The sequence below is a fragment of the Argentina silus genome, assembly GCF_951799395.1.
Source record: "Argentina silus genome assembly, chromosome: 6".
Lineage (NCBI taxonomy): Eukaryota > Metazoa > Chordata > Actinopteri > Argentiniformes > Argentinidae > Argentina > Argentina silus.
Genome location: NC_139660.1, coordinates 4,635,385 through 4,660,157, shown reverse-complemented (window position 1 = coordinate 4,660,157; position 24,773 = coordinate 4,635,385). Strand labels below are relative to the sequence as shown.

Here is a 24,773-nt window from a genome sequence, read left to right as displayed (position 1 = left end):
CAATTAAAATGATCACTCACACAGCTGAAAAAACATATTGAGTAACATCCCACTCCCACAATTCTGTTGTGTGACTTGAGTGTCATAACCATATAATTTCTCAGAACACCATACAGAGAACAAAGTATGACACACCTTATCTATAGAGGTCATATGGGAAAACAGTGTTTTTTGTCTCCTGTGGACATTCAGCATCCATTAACTTCTGCAAATGTCACTGTGGAAAGCCCCCAGCTGACCCAATGTACCCTAAACTAATAACAGGACCGGAGTGGATATTACTTCCAACCTGTCAATCTGACAGTTGCATAGACAGCAAGAAAAATCAATGGCTCTCTTTAGTGCCATTCAACAACCTTTAATGTTAACAGCACACAACTACAAATTCTCTTCATCCAAAGAACTAACCCTGGTGTTGATAAATCACAGCATGGAGAAGTGAACTTTGACTGAGCCTGTGGGTGAGAGAGAGATAGCTGACATTGCTTATGTCAGTTGCATGTTGATTATACAAAAAAAAAAAAAAGATTTGGTTAATAACGGAATAGACAACCTTTTATTGAGATAAATACAAAGTGAACAAATGCAGGGAATGTCAGAAACTCAAAAAGCAACCTTTGTATTATACTGGCTGTCACTAAGAGCTAAACAGCAACATCTGAGTCTCTGTACTGCCTTCTGTAGAGGAATGAGTCTAACTGACAACTGTGTTGTTTGTGACAAAAATATTGAACTCATAGAAAAATCTAATAAATAAACAAACACAAATCACATGTTATCATTGACATTAAAAAAACAAAATCTAACTTAAAATAATCAGGAAAAAAAACAGACCAAACATGTAAATGGTATTTGAAGTTTCACCTTCCAATGTTTGGTTTCAGGATGATTAAAAGTGAGGTATTACTCAATCAATAGCCTTTGAAGAATAACATAAACCATTCATTAGAGATTGGGTTTCTTCTTTCTGCCATCCTGAAGGAATGCAATTTTCACTGACCAAGACTCTTAAGCGTGGCTCAAAGTCTCAGTTATTACAGCATCTAGATTACTCTCATACCCCTATCAACATCAGCAGTACCCAGGGATACAAGAACAAGAGCAATACATCTTCTGGTCTAGAAAGAAATGGATCAGCATTAACAGAATTATACAATCATAAGCTTTAAAAATATAGGAGCACATCACATTCCGCTAGTTTGGATTAGCTTTGGTGGATTACTCAAAGGATTCTCGTTTCAGAGTGCTCAATCAACTAATATTATCATTCAAGAGGAGCTCAAGACATTGGCAGCCAAAAAAAAAAAAAACAATTAGTGTCTGGCGATATGACTGGACATAACATTTAAAAAGTGATGATCATTTACAAATAGTGATAGTATAGTATTTGTCACATATATAATCTCTCCATCTCTCAAGCAGTGCCAGAAGTTTGAGATATCCATCGGACAGTCACACTGAAGGTGACTGAAACCATTTCTGTGCCGTTTCCCCATCAACAGATTCAAAAGGCACTGCCAAATGTCCAAGTTCTTTTTGTGGGCTCCCACTGTGGAGGGCTCAGGCCACCACTACAGAGTGTGGGTCTAGTTTAATTTCTGGCAGCGATGACAACAGACAAGGCCACACCGCCGATGGCTACAGCAGTGGCACCAAACAGCCATTTCCAGCTGACGCCCTGTGGAAAAAAGAATAAAAGAATAAATGAGAGGCCTGCGGTAAAGTCGACTTGGCTCGATCATCACTCTGCCATGAAGTCAGAGAACAACAACATCTCCCTGCACACCTCTGACATCTCTCCAATGCGTCCCCATGCTGTTATTCTTCAAACCGTACAAAACAGACAATATTGTTTTAAATCAGTGGAAGGGCTCGATGACATTGTGCAGTTACAGATCAATAAGTTGTTACCATATCCAAATAAAAAAAAGTTTGTTGTGAATGTTAGGAGTTAAATGGTCCTCTGTGGCTCAGTTGGTAGAGCATGGTGCTAACAACGCTTAGGTTGTGGGTTTGATTCCCGCTGGGACCATATATACTGAAATGTATGCACTCACTGCAATGTAAGTCGCTTTGGATAAAAGCATCTGCTAAATGGCATATATTATTATTATATATAAATATCTATTGGCACCCCTCCTCCAGAGATCACCTGAAACACCCATCTCACCCATGAGGACTTGGCCTGGTGCTTCTGCATGCTCCCGCTTGCAGGGTTTCCCAACATCTTCTTGTACATGGCCTGCTCCGCTCCTTTCTGCTCCGAGTGCTTCTTCACCAGCTTGGACAGCTCTGCGTGGATAGTCTACCCCCGGGAGACAGCAGAGCGTGAGAATGAGCTGCAAGCTTACTGTACTCCAACACTACCCTTCCTACGCCCAGTACGGTGTGCTGTTTATCATAAGCATTCACTCATAACAACAACATTTATGATGTGTCATAGCATCACATTTGCAACGCGGTGGTAGTCAAGTATCCTAGTTTGTTAGCAAGAAGAACACCTCGCAATTGCAGGGGGCTTGATTGCCGAGTGGTCTTATCACTTGGAAATTGGTAGGTTAAAATTAACCAGCCAATTAGCAAATATCTAGCAGACTACAGTCAAAGCAGTGACAGTCTGTCATTGTGTGAACAAACCCTTCATTTTAAGTGTCTGACACATGCCTCCGGTGGGCTGGTGACTGAGCAATTGTGATTTTTATGTTATTGGCAAAAAGTACAGAACACACCCTGAGAAGCCACTTAAACACACTGAGAGAGACAGGGGAAGGGAGAAGGTTCAGGGCTGGCGTCTGCCACTAAGATTAAAGGGGCTCTACTACAGGACATTCCCATGTTGCAATGAGCAGCCTCTGACCATCTACACACCTGTCATGTTTAAGGACAAAATACATAACTGCTGTCCCCACTGTTGTGTCTAAAGCTGTGTGACATTAATGAGTTTGGTCAACTAAACCATGTAACATCAATCTGAACTGAAAAGGGTACCACCGTCTTAGCCTCTAAATATGCGACCTACCGATAAATCCTATTTTTAAATGTTGTGTTGAACCTAATGTAAAACTCTGGAGGGGAAAAACAGCAGTACAGACATGCACAGGGGGGGAGCCACACTTCCAAGATTATGTAACCGATTCTTGTCAATGGTGCACCCTGCAGCAGTGTAATGCTAGAGGACAAGAATAGCCTAGTTACTGAAGATATGAATACTGCCAACAAGAAACCACAGAAAATCAACTGTCCATATCAGATCAGCACACTGGTGCACACAGGGGAAAACACTGCAGGCCAGGCCTTTATTGAGGACACTAGTAAAAGCAGCCAGGCAGAGCACGATTTCACAGATTGGTGTGGGACTGGGAAGAAAAACTGAGAGGAGGCACGAATGGGGGGTGGGGGGGGGGGGTGGGGGTGGGGGAGGAGGGGGTTTGGGCATGAGTGCAAGCAGCTCATCCAAGAAGCCCACGCGCAGTGCTGCTCTGTCAGATGGCCTTGTGTAGAGAACCTCAACCTGCCTACGCAGAGCTGGAGCAATGCCTTAGATAAGGCCTGTGCTGTGTGCACTGTGACGGGGGACCAAACCTATTTACAGCAACGGCACGAAATCAGATCTACTAAAAATGATGAGTCTGCAATCCACCTGGTTTCCCATACGACAACATTGAAGTATGTGGCACCACCTACTGGACTTCGGGGAGAACTACAACACTTGGTTGCTGGGTATTTGTTCATTCTACAGTCAAAAATCTTGTTTTTCCATATAGTGTTTCGAGCAGAGGTGGAGTACCTTGTTGCTTGGCTCCAACTTCAGGGCTGTCTTCAAAATCCGTATAGCTTCAGCATATTCTCCTTGCAACGCCAATACCTAGAGATACAGGTGAGGACACTGTCAGGCAGACACACAAACACACCATTCATACATGTACCATTTACGATGCGAGACCTACCTTGCCTTTGCGGAACAGAGCTTTGATGTTGTCTGGCTGGTGAGCTAGCACGGAAACACAGGACCGTAGAGCTGCATCGTAGTGATCCAACTTCAACTGAGCGGCGGCCATGTTGTTTAGGCACTTCACCTTCACATCCATCAGCTCCTCCTCCTCCTCTGGGCTGATGTCCACTGAAACAACAGCAACATCGTCATCATCATCATGTCCATGGTTCTGCTGCAGAGCAGTCAACCGACAACAGCAGGCCAGAGGAAACCACCAGAGCTCAAACAAACAATATTACTTCAGCCGATGATGACACAGAAATGTCACACACTACCACCACCATACTGAGATATCATCATTTTGTTCACATTACTGAACAATGTCATTCTATTCAGTCGAATGGAGCGGTAGAAAGTATGGGTCAGTCTCTCTCTCTCTCTCTGACCTTTAGAACTAGACTCTGTGATCTGCAGAGCAATGCCGTAGGAGTTCACAGCGAAGGCGTAGTCCCCTCGCTGGTAGTAAAAGTTTCCCCTCTCTCTCTTCCGCCCAGCCAGGGCGATCCTCTCCGCAGGGGACAGGAGCTCCAGGTCGGGGGCATCAGTGGCCTCCAGCAGCCGTACCTCCATGGACAGCTCAGTGTTGGGGGGCACCTCAGGGGCAAGGCTGGCAGTGGTGAAGGCCAGAGATGAGTCAGAGCACACAATCAGAGAGCAGAGTCACGACGCAGGCTAAGGACTGTAGTCATACTTAGTCATACACTTTTCATTATATAACAAAGCATAACGTCACTATAGAACACAAAGCAACATTAAAGACTTGTGTCTTAATGGGATTATGAGACCACAGCGACAAGATGACAATTTCAGAATAGCTTGTTTGAGGGGTTGAAAAAGGCAACAGCAAGATCATGCCAGGGAAACCAACATGTCCTCCTCTGCACTCCTCTACTGTAAATATGTTCTTGTTGTTGTTGTTCTAATGTTGTTGTTTTTCAAATGTGAAGCTTGCCAAATTACTTTGCCACTCTTGGGATAATAAAGTACACTTGACTTTGACTTGAACAACAAGAATGATCTGTCATAAAAAACCCCAGCAGAAAGCAGTATGAAACAGGCCAGACTCCCTACCTCCCCAGGGCACCATATGCATATTTAGCATGGGCTTGGACGAGGGCCGTCTCTCCCATTTCCATAAGCATCACTCCGAGATCCAGTGCCTGAGAGAGGAGGAAAGAGAGTTAAAAGCTGATGGTTCATGTTTTTTGGCCATAAAAACAGTACCCATTCCAACCGTGTCATTACGTCCACCCGCATCACTATACAGTATTACTATGCATCAGATTTACCTTCTTCACCTTCACTGAATCAGAATGGTCAGATTTACCCTCAGGAATTTACCTGGATAACATCACCATCTCCCAGGGTCAAAGAGAGCTCAGGTATCTCTTCTACAGAGGTCCCATCAGCCAGTGACATCTTCAGATGGATCTTGACATCCTGGCCTTTCTGGGGCCTACTGTCTGGCCCGTTTCCAGCCTGCAGGACTTTCTTCTTTAGCTGTCCATTACCTGCAAATCGATAGAGGAGCATACACACACCCACACACATTGATTTCTCATACTCTTTGTATCTGTTCTACACCAATGAGCATCTTTCACATTACATTTACGGCATTTAGCCTTTATCCAAAGCGACTTACAACAAATACATTTGTTTAAGCAAGTGAATCATCTATCCAACAGGCATCATAAGACAAAGTAATCAATGCTCATACCAGGGGCCATTGGCAGTCATAATGCCAGAAGCCTTTTTTTTATTTTTTTTATTTGTATTATTAACAGGAGAGAACTAGCATCTCTCCACCTAAAAACATCCAAGACAATCACAAGTCACTGTGTGTGTGTGTGTGTGTGTGTGTGTGTAATATATGCCATTTAGCTGACGCTTTTATCCAAAGCGACTTACATATGCAGAGTGCATACATTTCTCAGTATATATGGTCCCAGCGGGAACCGAACCCACAACCTAAGCGTTGCTAGCTCCATGCTCTACCATCTGAGCCACAGAGGACCACTGTCAATCTCTCTTGTGGACCAATCGTACCTAATACATCCAGCCACTCTTCTACTTGAGCTTGGTCCAGAACCCCCACTGTTTCGGTCACTCTGGGCTCCTCTGCTTTGGTCTTCTTCCCACCCCCGGCGTCTTCCAAAGGCGGTGGGTCATCGTCAACATCATCATCGTCCAACATCTCAAAGTCTTCCCCACTGTCCAGCAGCGAGGCATGTCCCGACTTCTTGGCTGACAGAACTGCGTCCTGGTTATCGCCGGCCCCAATTATCTTTTCCATGTCAGTCATCTGTTGGAAATTCATTGTGTGTTCAATACAGTGGACTGCATAGAGAGCCGTTATGTGATGCACTGCAATTGACAAGTGCATCATGGCTCTCTCAATCCTTATGATGTCAGCAGAAGGATCATCATCATTCTCATCATACTATGATACACAGTTTCAAATCTTAGTTTATTAAAGATAAACGACTTTATCGTTAATAAAAATAATGCTGTTCCTATGGAAGGTCATTCCTTGAGAACTGCTGATAGTGTTTATTATAGGTAAACATCAAGTGTTACTTGTGGGTGAAAAGGATTCAATTGTTTTTCTTGGTTATATTACAGAGCGTGGCTTTAACTAGTCCTGATTCTGAACGAGTGGTACTTGCTTATCACACTTGCACCACTTCCTTGTTCTGATTCAGGGTTTTCACTTTCATCACCAGCTAACTAGCTAGCTGGCTAGCAGCTAAGGACTGTCCAATCAGAAACATCATAGCAAGCAAACTGAGGAACGTATTGGTTAGATATGTGGTTCGCTGTGGTAAATAAGTCACTCAGTGGGTTCAGTGGGTGTTTCGAGAACTTTCTGAGAAGTTTGTTGTCATCTTAGCTGGCTATGCTAGCCTGCTAACAACTTAGCTAGCAAGTGACTGCTATAGGCTAGCTTACAAAACAACAAAGACTACTAATTTCAAGCGAACAGCGTTATTAAACAAAACATGGAAAAATAATAAGGGGTTCAGACAATAAATCAGACCTTACCTTGAAATGTTGTGAGCTTGGTAAACAGACAGAGTGTGAGCTTTGCTGTGGCTCTGTCACAAAGCAGGGTGTCTCGTTTGACAGTTGACAGCTCGCAAACGTTTCCTGGTTACCTTGGGATTCCTGTATTTTTATTGGATCTTTCCCTGTAAACGATCACGCTATTGGTAGATAACGATGACAGTCATAACTCCCACACAAAGTTGTCCCTAAACAAAATACTTATTTCTGTATTTCCTAAAAAAAATACTTTTTTCTGTATGAACCATGTTGAATGTTTAGTTTCTTTTGCTGTAAGAAATACTTAAAATTAAATAATGCGTTGCTCTCTTGCCTCTAGCCTGGGACTCTCTAAATGTGCGCATACCGCCGCCAACAGCAGGGGAGGATATCACTGAAAAATCACTGTCACTTTAGACAGACAGAAATTACCACATTGTGTAAAGCAATTTGCAAGTGTATGTATGTTCTGTCTTGCTGTAACAACATGTCTTAAGAGGTGGTGACAAACATCTTGAATGGAAGAACATAGACTTCAAATGCACAGTTTGGCTTTGCCATGTTTGATTAACAGCCAAAAGCTACAGCCTCATGATGACAACCCCATGCATGGAAAGCCGTTTCTCATAAAATGCCATCACAAGAATAAGGTTCCAGCAGCAGCAGTACTTCCACCTTGGTTTATTCCTAATCAGCTCACTGCAGTTAGATGGAGAATAGATCCATATCCCCCACTGACAGGGTAGTAATATGATACAATAATACTACAGTGAATGCCCTGATCTAGTGGGAGGTAAATGTTATGCTAATCACCAAACCAAATGTCTATTATGTCAATATGATGAAGGCTGAATGGTTTCATATGATATGCCTGTCTGTAGTGCTACTGTGCATGAATACAATTATACAGATTATACAGAATTTCTTGCATTATTAACAGTGTGACAAAGTAGCCTACGACTATAAGAAAAGGAACTAAGGTGCCATCAGCTTTATGAATATTAGAGTCAAATATATTTTGAGATGATCACTCTTTGCTGTATATTTTAAATAAGCTGTCAGATCTAATGAATTTCTTGCATTATTAACAGTATGAAGTGTGATGCGTGAGTGTCAAGGAGGAATTAACTATCCACACCAAGAGAAAAGAAATGCACAGAGAAAAAGATTCAAACAACGGGAAAAAATCAAATTACATTTATTATTGATGCAGTTGTTTCTTTTTTTGATAAGCAAATTATCTGTTTTTCTTTCAGTCTAAAGAAACTTTACAATATAAAGAAACATACAAAGGACATCTTTATTACCTACACAAGACACCTAAGTCCCTAAGACAAGATCTGAACTATCCTACCATGAAATACAAAGCAAACCCAAGAGACAGACTGCTTCATATTGAATACTGCCGTGTCGTCAGAAAGGACAATGAACAGGAGAATCTTTATATCACCTCCCCTTGACCCCCCCCCTCCACCCCCCACCCCCACCCGACACAACCACCCCACCCACCCCAAATCTTCCTAATGTTACAGTATTATACATCACAATAGAAGTACAGAGATGGCCAACAATTGTTATACACAGAGGACTGAGAGAGGACCGGTGAGCATCAATCTATACAACGCTATTTCAGGAGTGAATAGCAAGGACACAGTTTTTCCCCATAAGTATTACTTTTGATCTATTCTTAATTTAAAATGAGGTTCTCTTAGTATTTTTTCCTTTTTAAAGTTTTTTTCTTAAATTGATAAAAATCCTTCATATTAAAAACTGTAGTATGTGGTCACATGTTTTTATGAGACGATGGCCTTAGAGCAATCAATGACAATTGTTAGAAAACCAATAATATAATTTACATTAGCAAGGACAGAGTGAGGACGCTGCAATCGCAAGAATAAACTTTATCAATAAGATTTGACATCCTCCTTCACCTGTCTTTGTCCCAAGATTACACCAGTCTACACGTCTCAAACCCAGGTAAACTCAGGTAAATTGATGGCAGTATTATTTCACATTCCATACAGGTATTCCTATTCCCCACCAGAAAAGTGTTTAGGGTGTAATCTTGCATTACATGTTCAGGGAATTCCACATGTTTCATTTTTAGTTCAATTTAGTTTTTGCCAACTTGAACCAAATTTAAAGCACATCGTCTCTTCATTATGAAAAACACGGACAGTTTATTTATAATTAACTTTAAGCTGTATTCATTGGTAGTGACTGACATATCAAAACATGTCAATGATATCAAAATGCATTATACAGTATTTACAAAAAAGGAAATTAAAGAGGGGGGGGGGGGCTCAAGAGTGTGAGGATAGAGCTGTAAGGGGGGGGGGGGGGGAGGGGATAGAAGGCTGTGTGCCAGTCCCGAGGAGTAGCGGGTTATTCCCCCAGGCAACCAACCCTGGAGATGGCCCTGTTTAGCTCTGGGTCCAACCTATTCCACATTTGATCTTACGACAGTGTGGAAAGCCCAATCACTAACGAATAGAGGCGACAATGATTTTGGAGTTTTTGCTTAAACACCTCAATAAAGGTAAATGACATCACTGCGGCTGATCCAGTAACTCATATGATTGATATAGTGACAGTTGGGCCGACGTAAATAATGCACTTGCTGAGCTACTGAGCAATTTAAATAAAGTAACATTGTAACTATAGTTTTTCTGAAATACATCTTATCTGCGGCCTAACTGTTCAGAAAAGCACAACACACGTTGTCAAGCCCCCCTGGATTGATGACCAATTCACATGAAAGTTTCTGAAGGAACAGGCTTGGGTGAAGTCATTCCTTAGCTGTGCAGATCCCATGGGCATTTTTCAAAAACACGATTCCTTGAACACACTTCATAGAAATTAAAGCAAAATCAATCAAACGAATGAAGAACTAAAAGAAAAGACAAATAGTTTGACTCACAATTCAGTCTAACCAGCTGAAAAAAAAAGATCTCTCATTTCTTATAGAACTGTATATTAGAATTTGTTGCACAGGTGTGTGTATGAGCGTGAGCAGGAGGCTGATTAGGCTCCTAGGACGGCCTTGCTGAGTAACTCAGTGTTCTTTAGGGCACTCGTCCTGACTCACAGGTGGGCGTGACGCCCCACCACGCCGTCACCCCCCAGTCACTTCACACTCCCATCACCAGCGCAGCGACAGCCACCCCATACCCAGGGTCCAGCGGCCCACATACGGGCACAGACCCACAGAGGGAACTGGTAGATGGGGGCTCCGTGGGGTTAGCCTCTCTCTAGCCTCGGCCTCCAGGCACTGATCAGCGAGCTACAGTAATGTTGTGAGCAAGCGTCTGGCTTTGCGAGACTAGCCTCTCTAAAAACAGGTTGCACTTGAGAGGGCTAAGACACTGGATCATAAGGATCTGTGAGTTTAACCCCTAACTGGAAGTAAGCAGGTAGCTACAGGTTTGTGTATCAAAGACTTCCTAATCTCTCTAGCTCACAGCAGAGGAACAAGTGGAGAGGGGCCTGTATGACAGAATCAGTCGTATGGAGTAACATTGAGGCTTGAGTTTGTATTGAGGTTGACAATGAAAACAATGCAAAGGAAGGACCCACTTTTAGGATTCACAGACCAGTTGTATATTAAAACAACAAATAAACAACCACAATACAAGCTAAATATGTTGTATTTACAGGCAAGAGCAAATCCTTAGAAGAGCTTAGAGGATCTAAAAACCCTCTTGTCTAGACTGAATATGAAGGATACCGATCGCAAGACAGATTGACAATGATCATAACAAATGAGACAATAACAAATGCTCAAAGCCACCTAAACTAAAAGTTGAATGAGGAGCAATTGTCCAAATGACATAAAATCAGTCCATCCTTGTACAGTTAAGCAACAGTGTGAAGAAACAGGTATATACATTGACATTTTCGAGAGGGGTGTTTAAGACCAGACATCTAGGACTGATTATTCATGAGTACCAACAGACAGATTGTCTCTAAAACCAGTGGGAATAAGGGAAAGGCTCCATTTTCACATTCACAAGTTTCGGGGAACTCCAGTGCTAAGATGGATGGCATTTGTAGTTTTTTTTACGTTTTTTTATTTTTATTTTAGAAAGGATGATTCTTGAATGAGAGCCATTTAAACAGATGAGCAATTACCATTTCACTCCTATCACACTCTTTGCTTGAGCGTTTCTTTGTTGGTGCTATGGTTTTCTGGTAGTGAAGACATTGGTTACAGGTTCTATGAAGAACAGAAGAGAGAGGTATGGGTTGAGGGATGGGGAGGGTAGTTGAGACATAAACAAAACAAGAAACAAGAAACATCAAATACCTAAAATCATGTAAACAGAAGTGTCATTGTGCATTTTTGAGTGTGTGCTTATTCTGTTGTTGATGTTGCTGAGATACAATGTGCCCTTTACAGGAAAATCATAACTACATCATTATAACAATATCAATTATGAAAATTATAACAATAATATTATTAATACGTACAAACATATAATGAAAACCGTTCTTGCCCTAAATATATAACTAGATCAGCTTTGCATTTAAAAAAGGACACAGTAATTGAATGAGTCCGGGTGAGGGTTTAACCTTCTCACTCAACTACTGCATGCAACACATTTTCAACAAAAAAAACAAAAGAGAAGAAGAGTAACATGGTAGAGTAGTAGATTGTAGTCAAGCCACCAGCCTTGCTGTGGTGCTGAGTGGAAGCTTGCTGAGAGGACGCCACACGCAGGCGCGGGCCGCGGCCCACAGGCGTCTCACTGTCCTGGGCCTGTGAGGAAGCCAGGGAGGCAGGAGGAGGGAGAGTCCATGAGGAGGCCCTTCCTGTGGCTCTGAGACGGTTTCCTGTTTCCGCCCCCCACTTTGCACGCGCTGGGATGTTGGGCCTTGAGGGCAGTCCTGCGCTCCAGGGACATCATCCCCGGGGGCTGTGAAACACAGCACGCCATCCAAGGGGCGGGCGAGGATGGGGGAGGAGGATGGGTGGGGGGGGGGGGGGAGAGAGGGGACAACGCAAGATGCAGCAGGGTGGGAGGGAAGGGGGGAAGGGGGAGAGATAAAAAAGAAATAAAATAAAATAAAAGATAAAATAAAATAAAAAAGAAATCACACACTCATCGTCATGTTGGGTGAATACTGCAAAGAGAGAAGAAGGGGAGGGGGGGAAAAAGAAAAGCCAGTACTAAATTAAATTTCTTAATATCAACTCAAGATGCAGACAATAAACAAGCAACTTAACCCAGTGTAGTGTTAAACTTTGTATGTAAAATGTTTTCCATAATGCCCACAGGGCAGACTGCTCTGCTATAAGAGACTTCCACAGGCGAGATTTTTTTTTAAATACCTTTTCTATTCTAACATCATTAAACAAACATCAGAGTATAGTAAAGCCAGAAGGAGAAATGCTTAGGATATGCAGTAGGTATTAAGTAGGTCGGCAGTGAGACGTGCATTAAGCAGTGAGACGTCCCTCCCTGCCTATGGGTGCATGCTGGGGGTGGGTAGGGGGGGGGGGGGTCAGAAGGGCGGGGTGCGTCGTAAAGGTACTCACACTTTCACTTTGGAATGGGTTTAAAAAGTTGCCTGCCATCTCCCCGTCATCTCGCGGAGTTCCTGGGGGGTTGTTCATGCCCGCCATGTTGTTGGGAGAATTCTACAGGAACCAGGGAAGGAGGAGGAGACCCAATCAGGTTTCAGCAAGACTCATTTATTTTATCAGAGGACTTGTGGTCCTCTGTGGCTCAGTTGGTAGAGCATGGCGCTAACAACGCTTAGGTTGTGGGTTTGATTCCTGCTGGGACCATTTCCACTGAAATGTATGTATGCACTCACTGCAATGTAAGTCGCTTTGGATAAAAGCGTCGGCTAAATGGAGTATATTAAGACTGTCTTCAGTGAGTGGGCTGCCATGACTTTTGAGTTGAAGCGGTAGCAATTAGCAAAGCAGAAACTCCTTTGGTTCTGGTTCAGTCAGGGCGAAGTGTCTTAGATGAGCTTTAGAAGTTGACTATCAATTACATTGAATGCAAGTCGTTTATGTACAAAGTCTTTGAGTCTCACCTTTGGCAACCCATCCATATCACCAGAGCCTGCGAAGAGAGAGTGATTGACATGAGAGAAACGCTCATCACTTTGAAGTCTACGATCCGTTGATCCTCTAGGCTCTCAGCCCATACAGAGGTAATGGGCTCTAATGAAGCTATCTGTTTCAGATACAGACGAGACCAGACTTCATTGGTTTCATTGATTGGGTCTCACCTGTCTACATAATCAATGTCCCCGCTTTGCTGCCCACATAATCTGGTTCCACTTCAATCAATACTTGGGAGGGAGGATTCCCTTAATTCACCACAAGGGGGTGTAGTTACATTGTAAAATCAATGGTGTATAATGTCTATGCAGAAAACTAGTTGTAGTTTTGTTACAGAACTGAGCCAGATCAATGCCACATCAATATTATATGATCCTCTAGAAAAAAGCTTTATAGTAGTCTGGCTTTTCAGAAATTCATGTTTATTACAGTGACCGAGTGAAATTCCTGGCTAGATCGAGACAAACTGATCCCGAAATCATTATTACTAGTGGACAGGCGGACTGATGTGAACAAAGCTCACCTAACGATCCGTTCATATGGTGTGGCTCCATGGATCCCATCCCCCCCATCGGCCCATCAGGACCCGGCCCCATTGGGAACTGTACAGACACACACATGGTTAGATCACAGTAGAGCTATCATCATTTCACATTGATCTCCAGTTTTTAAGTAAAGTTTACAGTGATACAGTTTGTGGATTTGAATGATTTTGATCCAAGATTTTGATTCATGATTCATGTTCATGAAATAGGAGGTTTACATCACAGAGAACGGATTGCGTCTCAGAAGAACATTAATTGGAAATCAAGAGTCTGCTTACGTTAGGTCTGTTACCACCAGGGCCGATAGGATTCATCATTGTGTAAATGTTTTCACTGGAATTTGTGGAGTCTGCAGGGAGAAACAATGCAAGTTCAGTCGAATGCACTCTACTAAAGAGGAGCATATACAGTAGCAACACACAGTATAGGAATGTCCGGGCGGCGCTTAGTGGCGTAGCACACTAATGCGCATACCACGTAATCGCAAGGTTCCTGGTTCGATTCCGACCCTCGACATGTCTTGCATGTCATCCCTCCTCTCTCACCCATCCTTCCTGTCAATCTCTACTGTCTCTATCCCAATAAAGCAAAAAAAGTATAGGACTGTCTGGTGTGGCCTCTACACACACACACACACACACACACACACACACACACACACACACACACACAGGCTGGAGTACAGCACACAACCAACCAGATATGGCAATGACCCATACACACGGTAAAAACTCATCTACACTCATGGATTGTGAAAGCCTACTTTCAGAGATTGTATATACAACCTTTAAAGAGGCTTTGATACATTAATATCTTTTAGCAGAGTCAACAAAGACCAGCACACAATGGTACAGTCCTTGTGCCTCCACCACGAGGACAACAGGAGAGTAAAGGTGACCTTGGTCCTGACATTGCAGTGGGTTGAGATTGGGAGATAAATGGTGATGAATAGAAAATGACAGAGAGCAAGATGGAGATAAAGAGGTTGGGAGTTGGAAAGAATTAAAGTAAGAATGAAAGAGAGAAAGAAAGAGAGAGAGAGAGAGAGAGAGAGAGAGAGAGAGAGCATATGGCAGATAGGGGGGTATAATGATTGTCGCCTGTTAGTGGTCCTGGATCTACAGTAGGTTGTGCTGTCGTGACTGGGGAGGGTGGAGGGGGTGGTGTTGGTGGTGGTGGTGTGTGTGTGTGTGTGTGTGTGGGGGGGGGGGGGGTCTTGGCGACTGCAGTGGAAAACTGTGTTTCAATTCTACGTGTGAGGAGGAAGGCGCTGTGCACAGGTTGCCCAGGCAACGCATCACAATAGAGGTATGTATATAAATAATAAATACTGGACACAAAAAGAACCTCTCCACAGCCCAACAATAACAGAACAGAGACAGGATGTCCATCTAAAGTGTTTTGTCCTGTACTACCCTCGGTGGGGACATTAGTTTGATGGAGCAAAGCTGAGTCGGATCTCTCCGATGACCCAGCCAACAGCAGGCTCCTCTGCATTTGGACAACATCACTAACATTGCACAATATTGAAATGCGACGAAGGTAAACGGCCCAGAAAGGAGTTCTGAGAGGAGGGAACAGAACCGCTGACAAGTCGACGACGTATAAACAAGTAAACAAAGACGGAGCCGACAGAGACATCAGCCAATCAGCACACACCCTCCTACAGCTAGCGTGACGACAGAGGATCTTATAAAGGCTGTAACATAAAAGGGATCGCAACGTAGAGGGGGGGGGGGGGGGGGGGGGGGGGGGCTGTCACTAGAGGGGACTATAAGACAAAGGGGGACTGAAGAGACACACACACACCTCCTGGGCTAGGCATGATGGGAGTTCCTGGTGGTCCTCCGCCCCCTGGAGGGCCCTGAGAGAAAGAGGAGAGGAAAGAGAGAGAGAGAGAGTCAGAGGAATCATGTCGCTAATAAAACAAACATTGTGGGCATGGCGGCCATTCCTGGATATTTGCTTATAATGGGTGAACAAATGAATGTTTACGCATGAAGACTTACCACATAGTTGCCCGGAGATGAGGAGGAATATGCTATCTATACAGAGAGAGGGGACAGAGGAGGCGGGCAAAATCAGTCAAATCGTAACTTGCAACAAAGCAGTACATTGATTTTAAATAATGGAGGTATGTGTTATTGGTATGGTTATGGACCACACTGTGAGGGAAGGGGACGTACTGAGTTTGCATTGGGGTTGGGCCACGGACCTCGTCCTCCAGGACCCCTGATACAAAGGAAACAAGAGGATTTGAGTGAGAGATGCTAACTTTAACACAACTAGCTCGAAGTGTTCATCAACAGTTCGTCAACCATCACCAAACATCCTTGAAGGATATCAGTCCCTCCTAAAGACCTCTTCACCCCCACTACCCCCCTGTACTAACCCTAACCCTAACCCTAGAGACCTCTTCACCCCCACTACCCCCCTGTACTAACCGTAACCCTAACCCTAGAGACCTCTTCACCCCCACTACCCCCCTGTACAAGTTTCTCTCCTGTTAAAAAAATAAATAATAATCTTCTTCTAGCATTGTGACTGTCAATGGCCCCTGGTCTGAACATTGATTACTTTATCTTATGATGACTGATGGATAGATGATTCACTTACTTAAACAAATGTATTTGTTGTAAGTCGCTTTGGATAAAGGCGTCTGCTAAATGCCATGAATGTAAATGTAAATTTCTGAGAACTGATTTCTGAGAATGTCTGTACTCACATTTGCATCCCTGGCATTCCTGGTCCCATAGAGTTCGGAGGAGGCCTCATCCCTCCACCATAGTTCTGATCAAAGAGAGGAACACACAGTCAGCCTGGGGTTCTATCACAGTCAGCCTGGGGTTCTATCACAGTCAGCCTGGGGTTCCATCACAGTCAGCCTGGGGTTCTAGGCTTCAGTATACCTAGTTTTGAATGTCTCTATCCTGGTCAGCAACAGTAGAGTATTATTGAAATATGAAGAGTGAATGTGTGTATGTCTGTGTGCGTGTGTGCATGTGTGTGTGTGTGTGTGCACTGCAGACGTGAGTGTGTGTGTGGTTGTGCGTTTGTGTCAGCACGTCTATAGATGTACTGTGCGTATGTATGTGCGTCTATGTGTGTTTCTCATGTCAGGTCTGCACAGTGGGGGCTTGGCAGGACGGCTACGTGGGGCAGGACACGGAGCAGCCCCGCTCTGAGGAAGAGTTTTGTTCAGCAGACGATTACACTTGTCGAGCAGATGCCACACCAGCTGCTGAATTGTTGCCTGCCAAAGTCGCACAGCGAGGGTGGCAGAGAGAGGGGCAGAGGGGCACAGGGGGGCTGACGAGAGACCGTCTCGGTTGGTGGAAATTAAGGCCGAGGAGGATCTACCAGGAGGATGGGTGCTGCTGCTATTGATCTATATCACAGCTTTGAGACGAAGCAGATAGAACTAGAAAGATCTAACGCCTTACGCCTTTGGGCCAACACATGGAGAGAGGCCATGACTGACACCGTAGTTGGGGGATGACTAGTTGTAATGCAGAGTATGGAGGGAGGTGGGGGGGGGGGTGATCTGTACCTGTGGGCCCATGCCTCCCATGCCTCTGGGTGGGTTCATCCTCATCGGGCCGCCCATATTTGGATGTCCTGTGATAGGGGGAGAGATGACAGAGAACGTTCAGTATGTCAACATGGGGTCCCAAATGAATTCCACACACATATCCTCATGTTGTGATGATTTGAAAAAACAATCTGAGTCATCTACGGCCAGATGCACATGTAGGGGCAAGAAATGCTGAGGTCTGGCCAGAGGAAACATGTGTGTAGTCCTATTATACCTTGTGGTCTAGTCGGATCCAGGCTGTTTGGCAAGAGTGGCTGTGACCCTGGGACTCCCACAGGGGGCTGAAGGGGAGAGACATTAGGGGCCATTAGCAAACAGAGAAATGTCCACATAACCTGTAAAACGTTGAGAGAGGGAGAGGGAGAGGTGCTGTACCTGATTTGGCATACGGAGTGAAGGGCGGGGTCCACCAGGGTATCGTGGGGACATGAAAGGCTACAGGGAGGAAAGCAACAGATTGTTAGTCAATGCCTGGAACTGTCAACTTTCCTCCCTGGATATGGGACAGTTGGACCAGTTGTACTTGCTGCTAATGTTTTTGCTGTACCATCTTTCATTCATATATCTAAGACCATCTTATCCTCCCCAATGCTGAGCTGTACCAATGGGGGGGAGGGGGGGTTAGGGTTATGAGGGGGTAGGGTTAGGGTTAGGGTTAGATTAAAACTGAACTTAGATCAGCATTTATAAAGCCAACTCCAATTTCTCTTTTCTAATGTGCTGCTCTCTCAACTGCCAGCAGGGGGCACCATTGTGTTGGAGGAAATGTGTTGGACGGGCTTTGTTGTCATTCTCAACACAAAGCAAAGGTTGTTAAGAGTTCTTAAGACTACACCTCAGGGGCTAGTGTCCATAAGGCTTAGTGTGAGAGAGAGAGGAAGAGAGAGAAAGAGGGAGAGAGAGAGAGAGAGAGAGAGAGAAGGGGAGAGAGAGAGCGAGAGAGAGTGGGGAAGGGGGGTCGTGACCATGTGTGACGTCAGCATGTTGAATGAGGGAACAGAACAGTGAATGTGGATGGGAGCCTGTGTCTTGTAGAAGAAAACACGCAGTTGTACAAACATGCACACAAACAAAGACAGAGAATGATCTACGCTGATCATTGTGCCAGAAACATTCTGAGAGCTACTTGCCACAGTGTGAGGCATCATTACAGGCACCATAGGTCTAATGTCTAATATATTATATATATATTTGTATATATTTCTTATGTGTGGAACCCCAGGAAGACCAGCTGCTGCTGTAGCAACAGCTAATGGGGAACATAATAAACCAAAACGAAAAAAACATGTGAGCAAGAACAACATCTCAGTGTATGTAAAGTGTATGTAAAGCAACATAAATGATTCTGAAATCTATCCATGGGTGAATCCGTCAGGGGTAAAGCCATGTTGAATGGGATGAGGACAGACTGGGCAACAGCCCAGTGTTATACTGGCAACCATGACGCACACATGATCACACTGGCAGAGATGTGGACACACCAGAGAAACATGACGCCATGACAACAAAGACACTGGCTCTCAGAGCCAATTAGATGAGAGCTACTAGTTGGGCGAGAGTGCGTGTGTGTGTGTGTGTGCGTGTGGGGGTGTGTGTGTATGCGCGTGGGGGTGTGTGTGTGTGTGTGTGTGTGTGTGTGTGTGTGTGTCTGTGTCTGTGTCTGTGTGTAGGGCAGCTGGAGGCCGGGTTATATAATGCCCAGGCCCTGGAGGGGAGGAGGACTGCTCTGTTCTCCCCCTTCCACCCTCCACCCTCCACCCTCCACCCTCCACCCTCTCTTCTCAGCCTCTCAGCCTCTGAGCCTTTGTCTTAGCCAGGTTGTGGTTGGAGTTTGTGTGCGAGCGCTCCACAGTGTCGGGCCTTGCTGCAATATTAATGGGCTATTGATGGAATACGGGGTAGTGAGTGCTGGGCTTAGGGAGAGAGGAGGGCCTGCCCAGCCTGGCCAGATGCACCTCCACTCCTTACAGCTGGGCCAACACAGCTAAATTATTCATCCCATCCCACCATCGTGGATGGTGTCAGCAACAAGGGTTTGTATGTTGTGAGGGAGAGAGAGAGAGAGAGAGAGAGAGAGAGAGCGAAGGAGAGAGATAAGCAGAGACTGAGTGAGTGAGTGAGTGAGTGAGTGAGTGAGTGAGTGAGTGAGTGAGTGAGTGAGTGAGTGAGTGAGTGAGTGAGTGAGTGAGTGAGTGAGTGAGTGAGTGAGTGAGTGAGTGAGTGAGTGAGTGAGTGAGTGAGTGTGTGTGTGTGCGTGCGCGCGCGCGCGTGTGTGTGTGTAGATGTGTGTGTGCGTGTGTGTGTGTGTGTGTGTGTAGATGTGTGTGTGGCATTGTGTCTTACCTGGCCGTGAGGTCCCATCATGGGGTTGCTGGGGTTGTGTGGGGGTGGCTGTGCGTGGGGAGATGGCTGGGAGCCTGGAGGTCCCTTTAACAAGAGAAGAGGGAGGTGAGCGATACAGTGATGCTTTAATAGGTGTGAGAAACCAAATACACGGCTTCACAAACCTCCAACACACACATTAACACAGACACACGGGAGAGGATCAACCCGGACCCAAATGCTTCCATTTCACCACCGAAAACACTGAAGACGAAATATATTTCTATTGTTTATTAACCAGATATATCTCAGACAGGAAGCATAACAAACATAGTAATTCACAACATGAACAATGCAACCGTAAAAAAATGAAAGAAGTCATAAAAAGCTGATAATATAGCCCTGTATATCAAACTGTTTGGCATACAGCTATCCTCAGATGACTCATAAAAGCAGCACCTGTGCACCAGGACCTGTTCACACCAGTTAAGAGTTTGACAGTCATAATACAGTGTAAAGACCACCCACAGTCACATCCATGTGCAGGTTATCTGCCAGTCTGTCAGAGCCTACATGAGGCCTTGAAATGCTTACAGTAGGTAACACACACACACACACACACACACACACACGTACACATGCACACACACAGGTCTGAATCCCTGAAGCCATCGGGTAATGTTGCACACAGGTAATCCCCTAATCCTAGCCTTTCACTCAGCCACGTCAGACACACACCTGTTACAGAAGCACCCCCGCTCCCAACACACACACACACAGACACACACAGACACACACACAAACACACACACTCCCCACCTCTACACAGAACAGGAGGGACACTGATCTCTCTCACACACACACACACTCATCATTCCTCACACTACACATGTACACACTCCTCTGCACCTGGCGGAAGACAATCCAACTATTTAACCAATCTCACTCAGAGGATCCGATCTGTCTCTCAATCCACACTGATGAAATATAACTCCCTCCCCGTCACCAGCAAATCAAACAAGCTCTTTACAGAGAGACAGAGCAGCTGCACTGATACCAGCATTGCCCCTTCTTTACCACCACCACCACCACCACCACCACCCTGTTTGTATGATTGCCCTGCTGGCACGGCTGAGAGGGTGGTCCGCTGACAGAGGACTGGACCGTAAGAACCAGTGTTAGAGTAGGAGAGCAAACATGCCAGCACACACACTCAGACACACACGCACGCACGCACGCACGCACGCACGCACGCACGCACGCACGCACGCACACACACACACACACACACACACACACACACACACACACACACACACACACACACACGCACACACACACACACACACACACACTCACACACACTGTCCTCCTGTGCTAGCTCCTACCACAGAGGTCTCAGTATGAAAGCTGTGCTGGTAAAGGCACATACCGATCCGTGAGGAGCTCTCAACAGCTCTTGGGTGTAGTAGCTCTCAAGTGTTTTCTGTGTGGAGACAAGTTGGAGCTTCGTCCGTGTTGAATCCACACGCAACAACTAGCTGCCAAATAGTGTATTTCACCTGAGAGCTTCCCAAGTGTACTTTTGTGTATAAAACCACTCAGCCGCTGTGTGTGCGCACATACATCCACCACATTAATCAACGGAGAGAGATTCCTTCCCTTTAATCCTCTCGCTCTTCCAACACCGTTACGGATGTGATCGGTGAGTGGTGTGACGGAGATGACTCTGTGGGGTTACGGGGGTGACTCTGTGGGGTTACGGGGGTGACTGTGCGTCAGGCTCAGCAGCTCTGGTGTTTTGGGTGGTTAACACCAGCTGCACTGGCTGGCCGGCCTCACAGCAGGTTAGGGTGGAGGGCTAACACTGCTGTAGCCGTGTCAAACTACACACACGCGCGCGCGCACACACACACACACATACACACACACACACACACTGTAGACACCGATACAATACACAGTACACACACACACACACACACACACACACACACACTGTAGACACCGATACAATACACAGTACACACACACACACACACACGCACACGCACGTGCGCACACACACACACACACACACACACACACACACACACACACACACACACACACTGTAGACACACACACACACGTGCGCACACACACACACACACACACACACACACACACACACACACACACACACACACTGTAGACACCGATACAATACACAGTACACACAATACACAGTACACACACACACACACACACACACGTGCGCACACACATACACACACACACACACACACACGTGCGCACACACACACTGTAGACACCGATACAATACACAGTACACACACACACACACACACACACACACACACAAACACAGTGAGGCACAGGGCTAACAGTGCTCTAGCCACAGCAGGTTGGAGTGGCGGGAGGCCTACAGTGCTCTAGCCACATCTGACCTCTTGAGTTATTATTGTTTGGGAGCCTGTGTAGCAGTATGTCTAACAAGCATCCCCTGCAGAGCCTGGCAACACAAGCCCAGCTGCGACAGCCCCCTGCTCCCCTGCTCCTCCATACCCCCTCTATAATGTCTCATAATGGGACGCTGTGCCTAGCCTGCTACTCTGGTCTCCCTCTGCCTGTGTGCTATTATGACTGAATGGGGGAAGCATATGGCATTTATGGCTTTGCTGTTCCTTCCACGTCTCCCTGCCGAGAGAGGGGGGGAAGAAGGACCCGGCCCAATTGGGTTTTTTGGAAAACAACCCGGTAGGGCTGCGCGTGTGTATATACAGTACAGGGTCTGTTTATGTGTGTGTGTGTGTGTGTGTGTGTGTGTGTGTGTGTGTGTGTGTGTGTGTGTGTGTGTGTGTGTGTGTGTGTGTGTGAGCAAGAGAGACAGAGAGAGAGAGAGGGAGGGAGGGGGTATAGGGGGAGCGTTAAATGAAGCAATTAATAAAATCATTTTCTACCCAGCTAAGGAGATAACAGCTTGGCACAGTACCATAAACCCGTCAACAAAAGCCCCCCGACTCCCCCTCCTCAGCTCGGCTTCTTGAGGAAGAACAGCGCTGCTATCTCTGATGGGGCAGTAACACACACACACACACGCACACACACACACGTACACGTACACGTACACGTACACGTACACGTACATGCACACGCACACGCACACGCATACGCACACACACACACACGCACCCACAGCACAGAATAGATGGCTACGGTAACGAGCCCTCTGTATATACAGTACCAGTACTGCCTCACTGCCACTAGAGGGCAGTGTGTCACTATCGATAGACAGCCCAGCACACAAAGCCCAGTGAACTGAGCACAACAAACAAAGCCAGGAGGAACAACAGCACTATGTATACTCATTGTAATTCCTTTCTTACATTCCAACAGCAGCGATGGCAGCAGCAGCAGCAGCAGCAGCAGCAGACTCATGGCTACGGCATGGGCAACATGTCAGCTCGCTGAGAGAACAGGCTATCAGGGGTGTTTTCTCCCCCGAGGAGGTTTTTGAAATAGGACGTCTGACAGTCGTTTAGCATGTTGCTACGACGGTATTGAAGTGATTCAGCGCGGTGTGTCTCCCTGATCCCTGCCTCAGCCATAAGGAATGCTCAGGCCCAGAGATTCAGTGACAGCCTGGAATATGGCTTCCAACGGTGGAAGTGAACTCAGCATCAAGAGTCAAAATGATTAGAATCGCCCCAGCACGTCTACTCAAAGCAGTCTTTCGATACCTTTAGTGCCAGACTTTCCGGGTAGAATACAGTTGATAGAATCAACAGAAGGCTGGGAGCGAGAGGAAGGGTTTGCCCAGGAATGTCAACATTCCTTTCCCAATGGTTCTCCCCATTCACTCATCAGAAACGTTTGGCATTCTGTCGAACTTTGACCCCCAAGGATACCGTGCCGTCAGACCTTCTGCCTGGGAAACAAAGCCTCCCACACCACACAATAGTGGGGAGTCCATCAACAGAGCTCTGCACCTGACCGTCTACAGGAGAACAGACACTCCAGACTAGAAGTGTCTGTTCACAGATACAAGTGACCCCCCCCCCCCAAACTCAAGTTACACTTGATTGAGATTCTACCGTTCACCCCAAAAGACCGAGCCCCGATCCATCCGCTCAATGATTATGCAATTACAATGTCAGTTAGCAATCTCGCCGACTCCAAAAAGGCATGCCTAGGAGGACAGTGTGTACGGATTAGAAATCCTCGTCTGGTCTTTTTATGACCAGCTGTTTACGAACAAAGAGAAAACAGTGTAATAAGAATGGACTGACATTGGTTTCTGCTATTCTCACTGGGGCCGGCTGTTAGTGCGTGAGTCTCCCCTTGTCCTCTCCTCTCTCCTAAACTCTCACTGCGCTCCCCTCATCCTACCCTCTCCTAAACTCTCCCTCACTCCCCCTGTCCTCCCCCTCCTCCCCCCTCCCTGTGTTCCCAACGCCTGCCCTCCCCAGAGGGGGTTGCTGCAGTAGAGTTTTGGCGTGAGGATTATTAAGCGGGCCGACCCCTGCTATACCAGGGAGAATCGCAGATCCGGGCCAGACGCCAACACTCGGGCTTTGTGGTCCTCCTTCCCCAAACTCCCCCCCCCCACCCTCCCTCCCTCCCTCCATCCCTCCCTCCATCCCTCCCTCCTTCTCCCTCCTTCCTCCACGTCCGTCGCTGCAGGAGACTGATGTGAGTCGTGGCCTGTGAGGTACAGATTAGGGGAGTCTGGGGGCCACAGCCCCCCCATCTACCCCCGGCCTCCTCTCTCAGGGCTGCAGTGCTCACACGCCAGTGTTGGGGTCACTTATGTTAATTACCGCTCAGCTACATCTGGGAGTACCGCTTGAACACACACAGCTCTGTTACACTCACACACACACATAGGCTGTAGACTGTACACTCATACACACACACACAAACACACACACACATAGACTGCAGACTGTACACTCATACACACACACACACACACACACACACACACACACACTGTAGACACCGATACAATACATACAGTACAATACATACATACAGTACACATACACACACACACACATACTCACAAACACACACACACACACACACACACACACACACACACACACACACTGTAGACACCGATACAATACATAGTACACATACACACACACACACAGACACACACACAAACACAGACAGACAGACAGACAG

At 45.9% G+C, this 24,773-nt stretch overlaps 2 protein-coding genes across 3 annotated transcripts in view; both read right to left on the bottom strand.

Annotated features, from left to right (window-relative positions):
• Positions 1 to 505: 505 nt before the first annotated feature.
• fkbp8 (FKBP prolyl isomerase 8) lies at positions 506 to 7,124 on the bottom strand. Its single transcript, XM_083671237.1, has 9 exons — positions 7,037 to 7,124; positions 6,041 to 6,296; positions 5,336 to 5,505; positions 5,066 to 5,154; positions 4,381 to 4,601; positions 3,948 to 4,120; positions 3,788 to 3,865; positions 2,171 to 2,305; positions 506 to 1,678 (listed from the first exon to the last, which is right to left on the bottom strand). Exons 2-9 carry the CDS (start codon positions 6,294 to 6,296, stop codon positions 1,592 to 1,594), a joined length of 1,209 nt encoding a protein of 402 aa, XP_083527363.1. The 5' UTR covers positions 7,037 to 7,124; the 3' UTR covers positions 506 to 1,591.
• Positions 7,125 to 8,218: 1,094 nt separating this feature from the next.
• Positions 8,219 to 24,773, bottom strand: part of ssbp4 (single stranded DNA binding protein 4) — a 60,125-nt gene continuing 43,570 nt past the window's right edge. Inside the window, exons 6-18 of one of the 2 annotated variants that reach the window (XM_083671447.1) lie at positions 19,599 to 19,682; positions 17,631 to 17,690; positions 17,470 to 17,536; positions 17,211 to 17,278; positions 16,386 to 16,450; positions 15,847 to 15,892; positions 15,670 to 15,705; positions 15,470 to 15,524; positions 13,939 to 14,009; positions 13,639 to 13,717; positions 13,085 to 13,113; positions 12,576 to 12,677; positions 8,219 to 11,952 (exon numbers count right to left, since the gene is read on the bottom strand). In XM_083671447.1, coding sequence (XP_083527573.1) covers positions 11,782 to 11,952; positions 12,576 to 12,677; positions 13,085 to 13,113; positions 13,639 to 13,717; positions 13,939 to 14,009; positions 15,470 to 15,524; positions 15,670 to 15,705; positions 15,847 to 15,892; positions 16,386 to 16,450; positions 17,211 to 17,278; positions 17,470 to 17,536; positions 17,631 to 17,690; positions 19,599 to 19,682 — 933 coding nt within the window. In that variant the 3' untranslated portion in view covers positions 8,219 to 11,781. Of the gene's footprint in view, positions 11,953 to 12,028; positions 12,161 to 12,575; positions 12,678 to 13,084; positions 13,114 to 13,638; positions 13,718 to 13,938; positions 14,010 to 15,469; positions 15,525 to 15,669; positions 15,706 to 15,846; positions 15,893 to 16,385; positions 16,451 to 17,210; positions 17,279 to 17,469; positions 17,537 to 17,630; positions 17,691 to 19,598; positions 19,683 to 24,773 lie in introns of those variants that run through there. The other variant, XM_083671448.1, reaches the window with a different exon arrangement.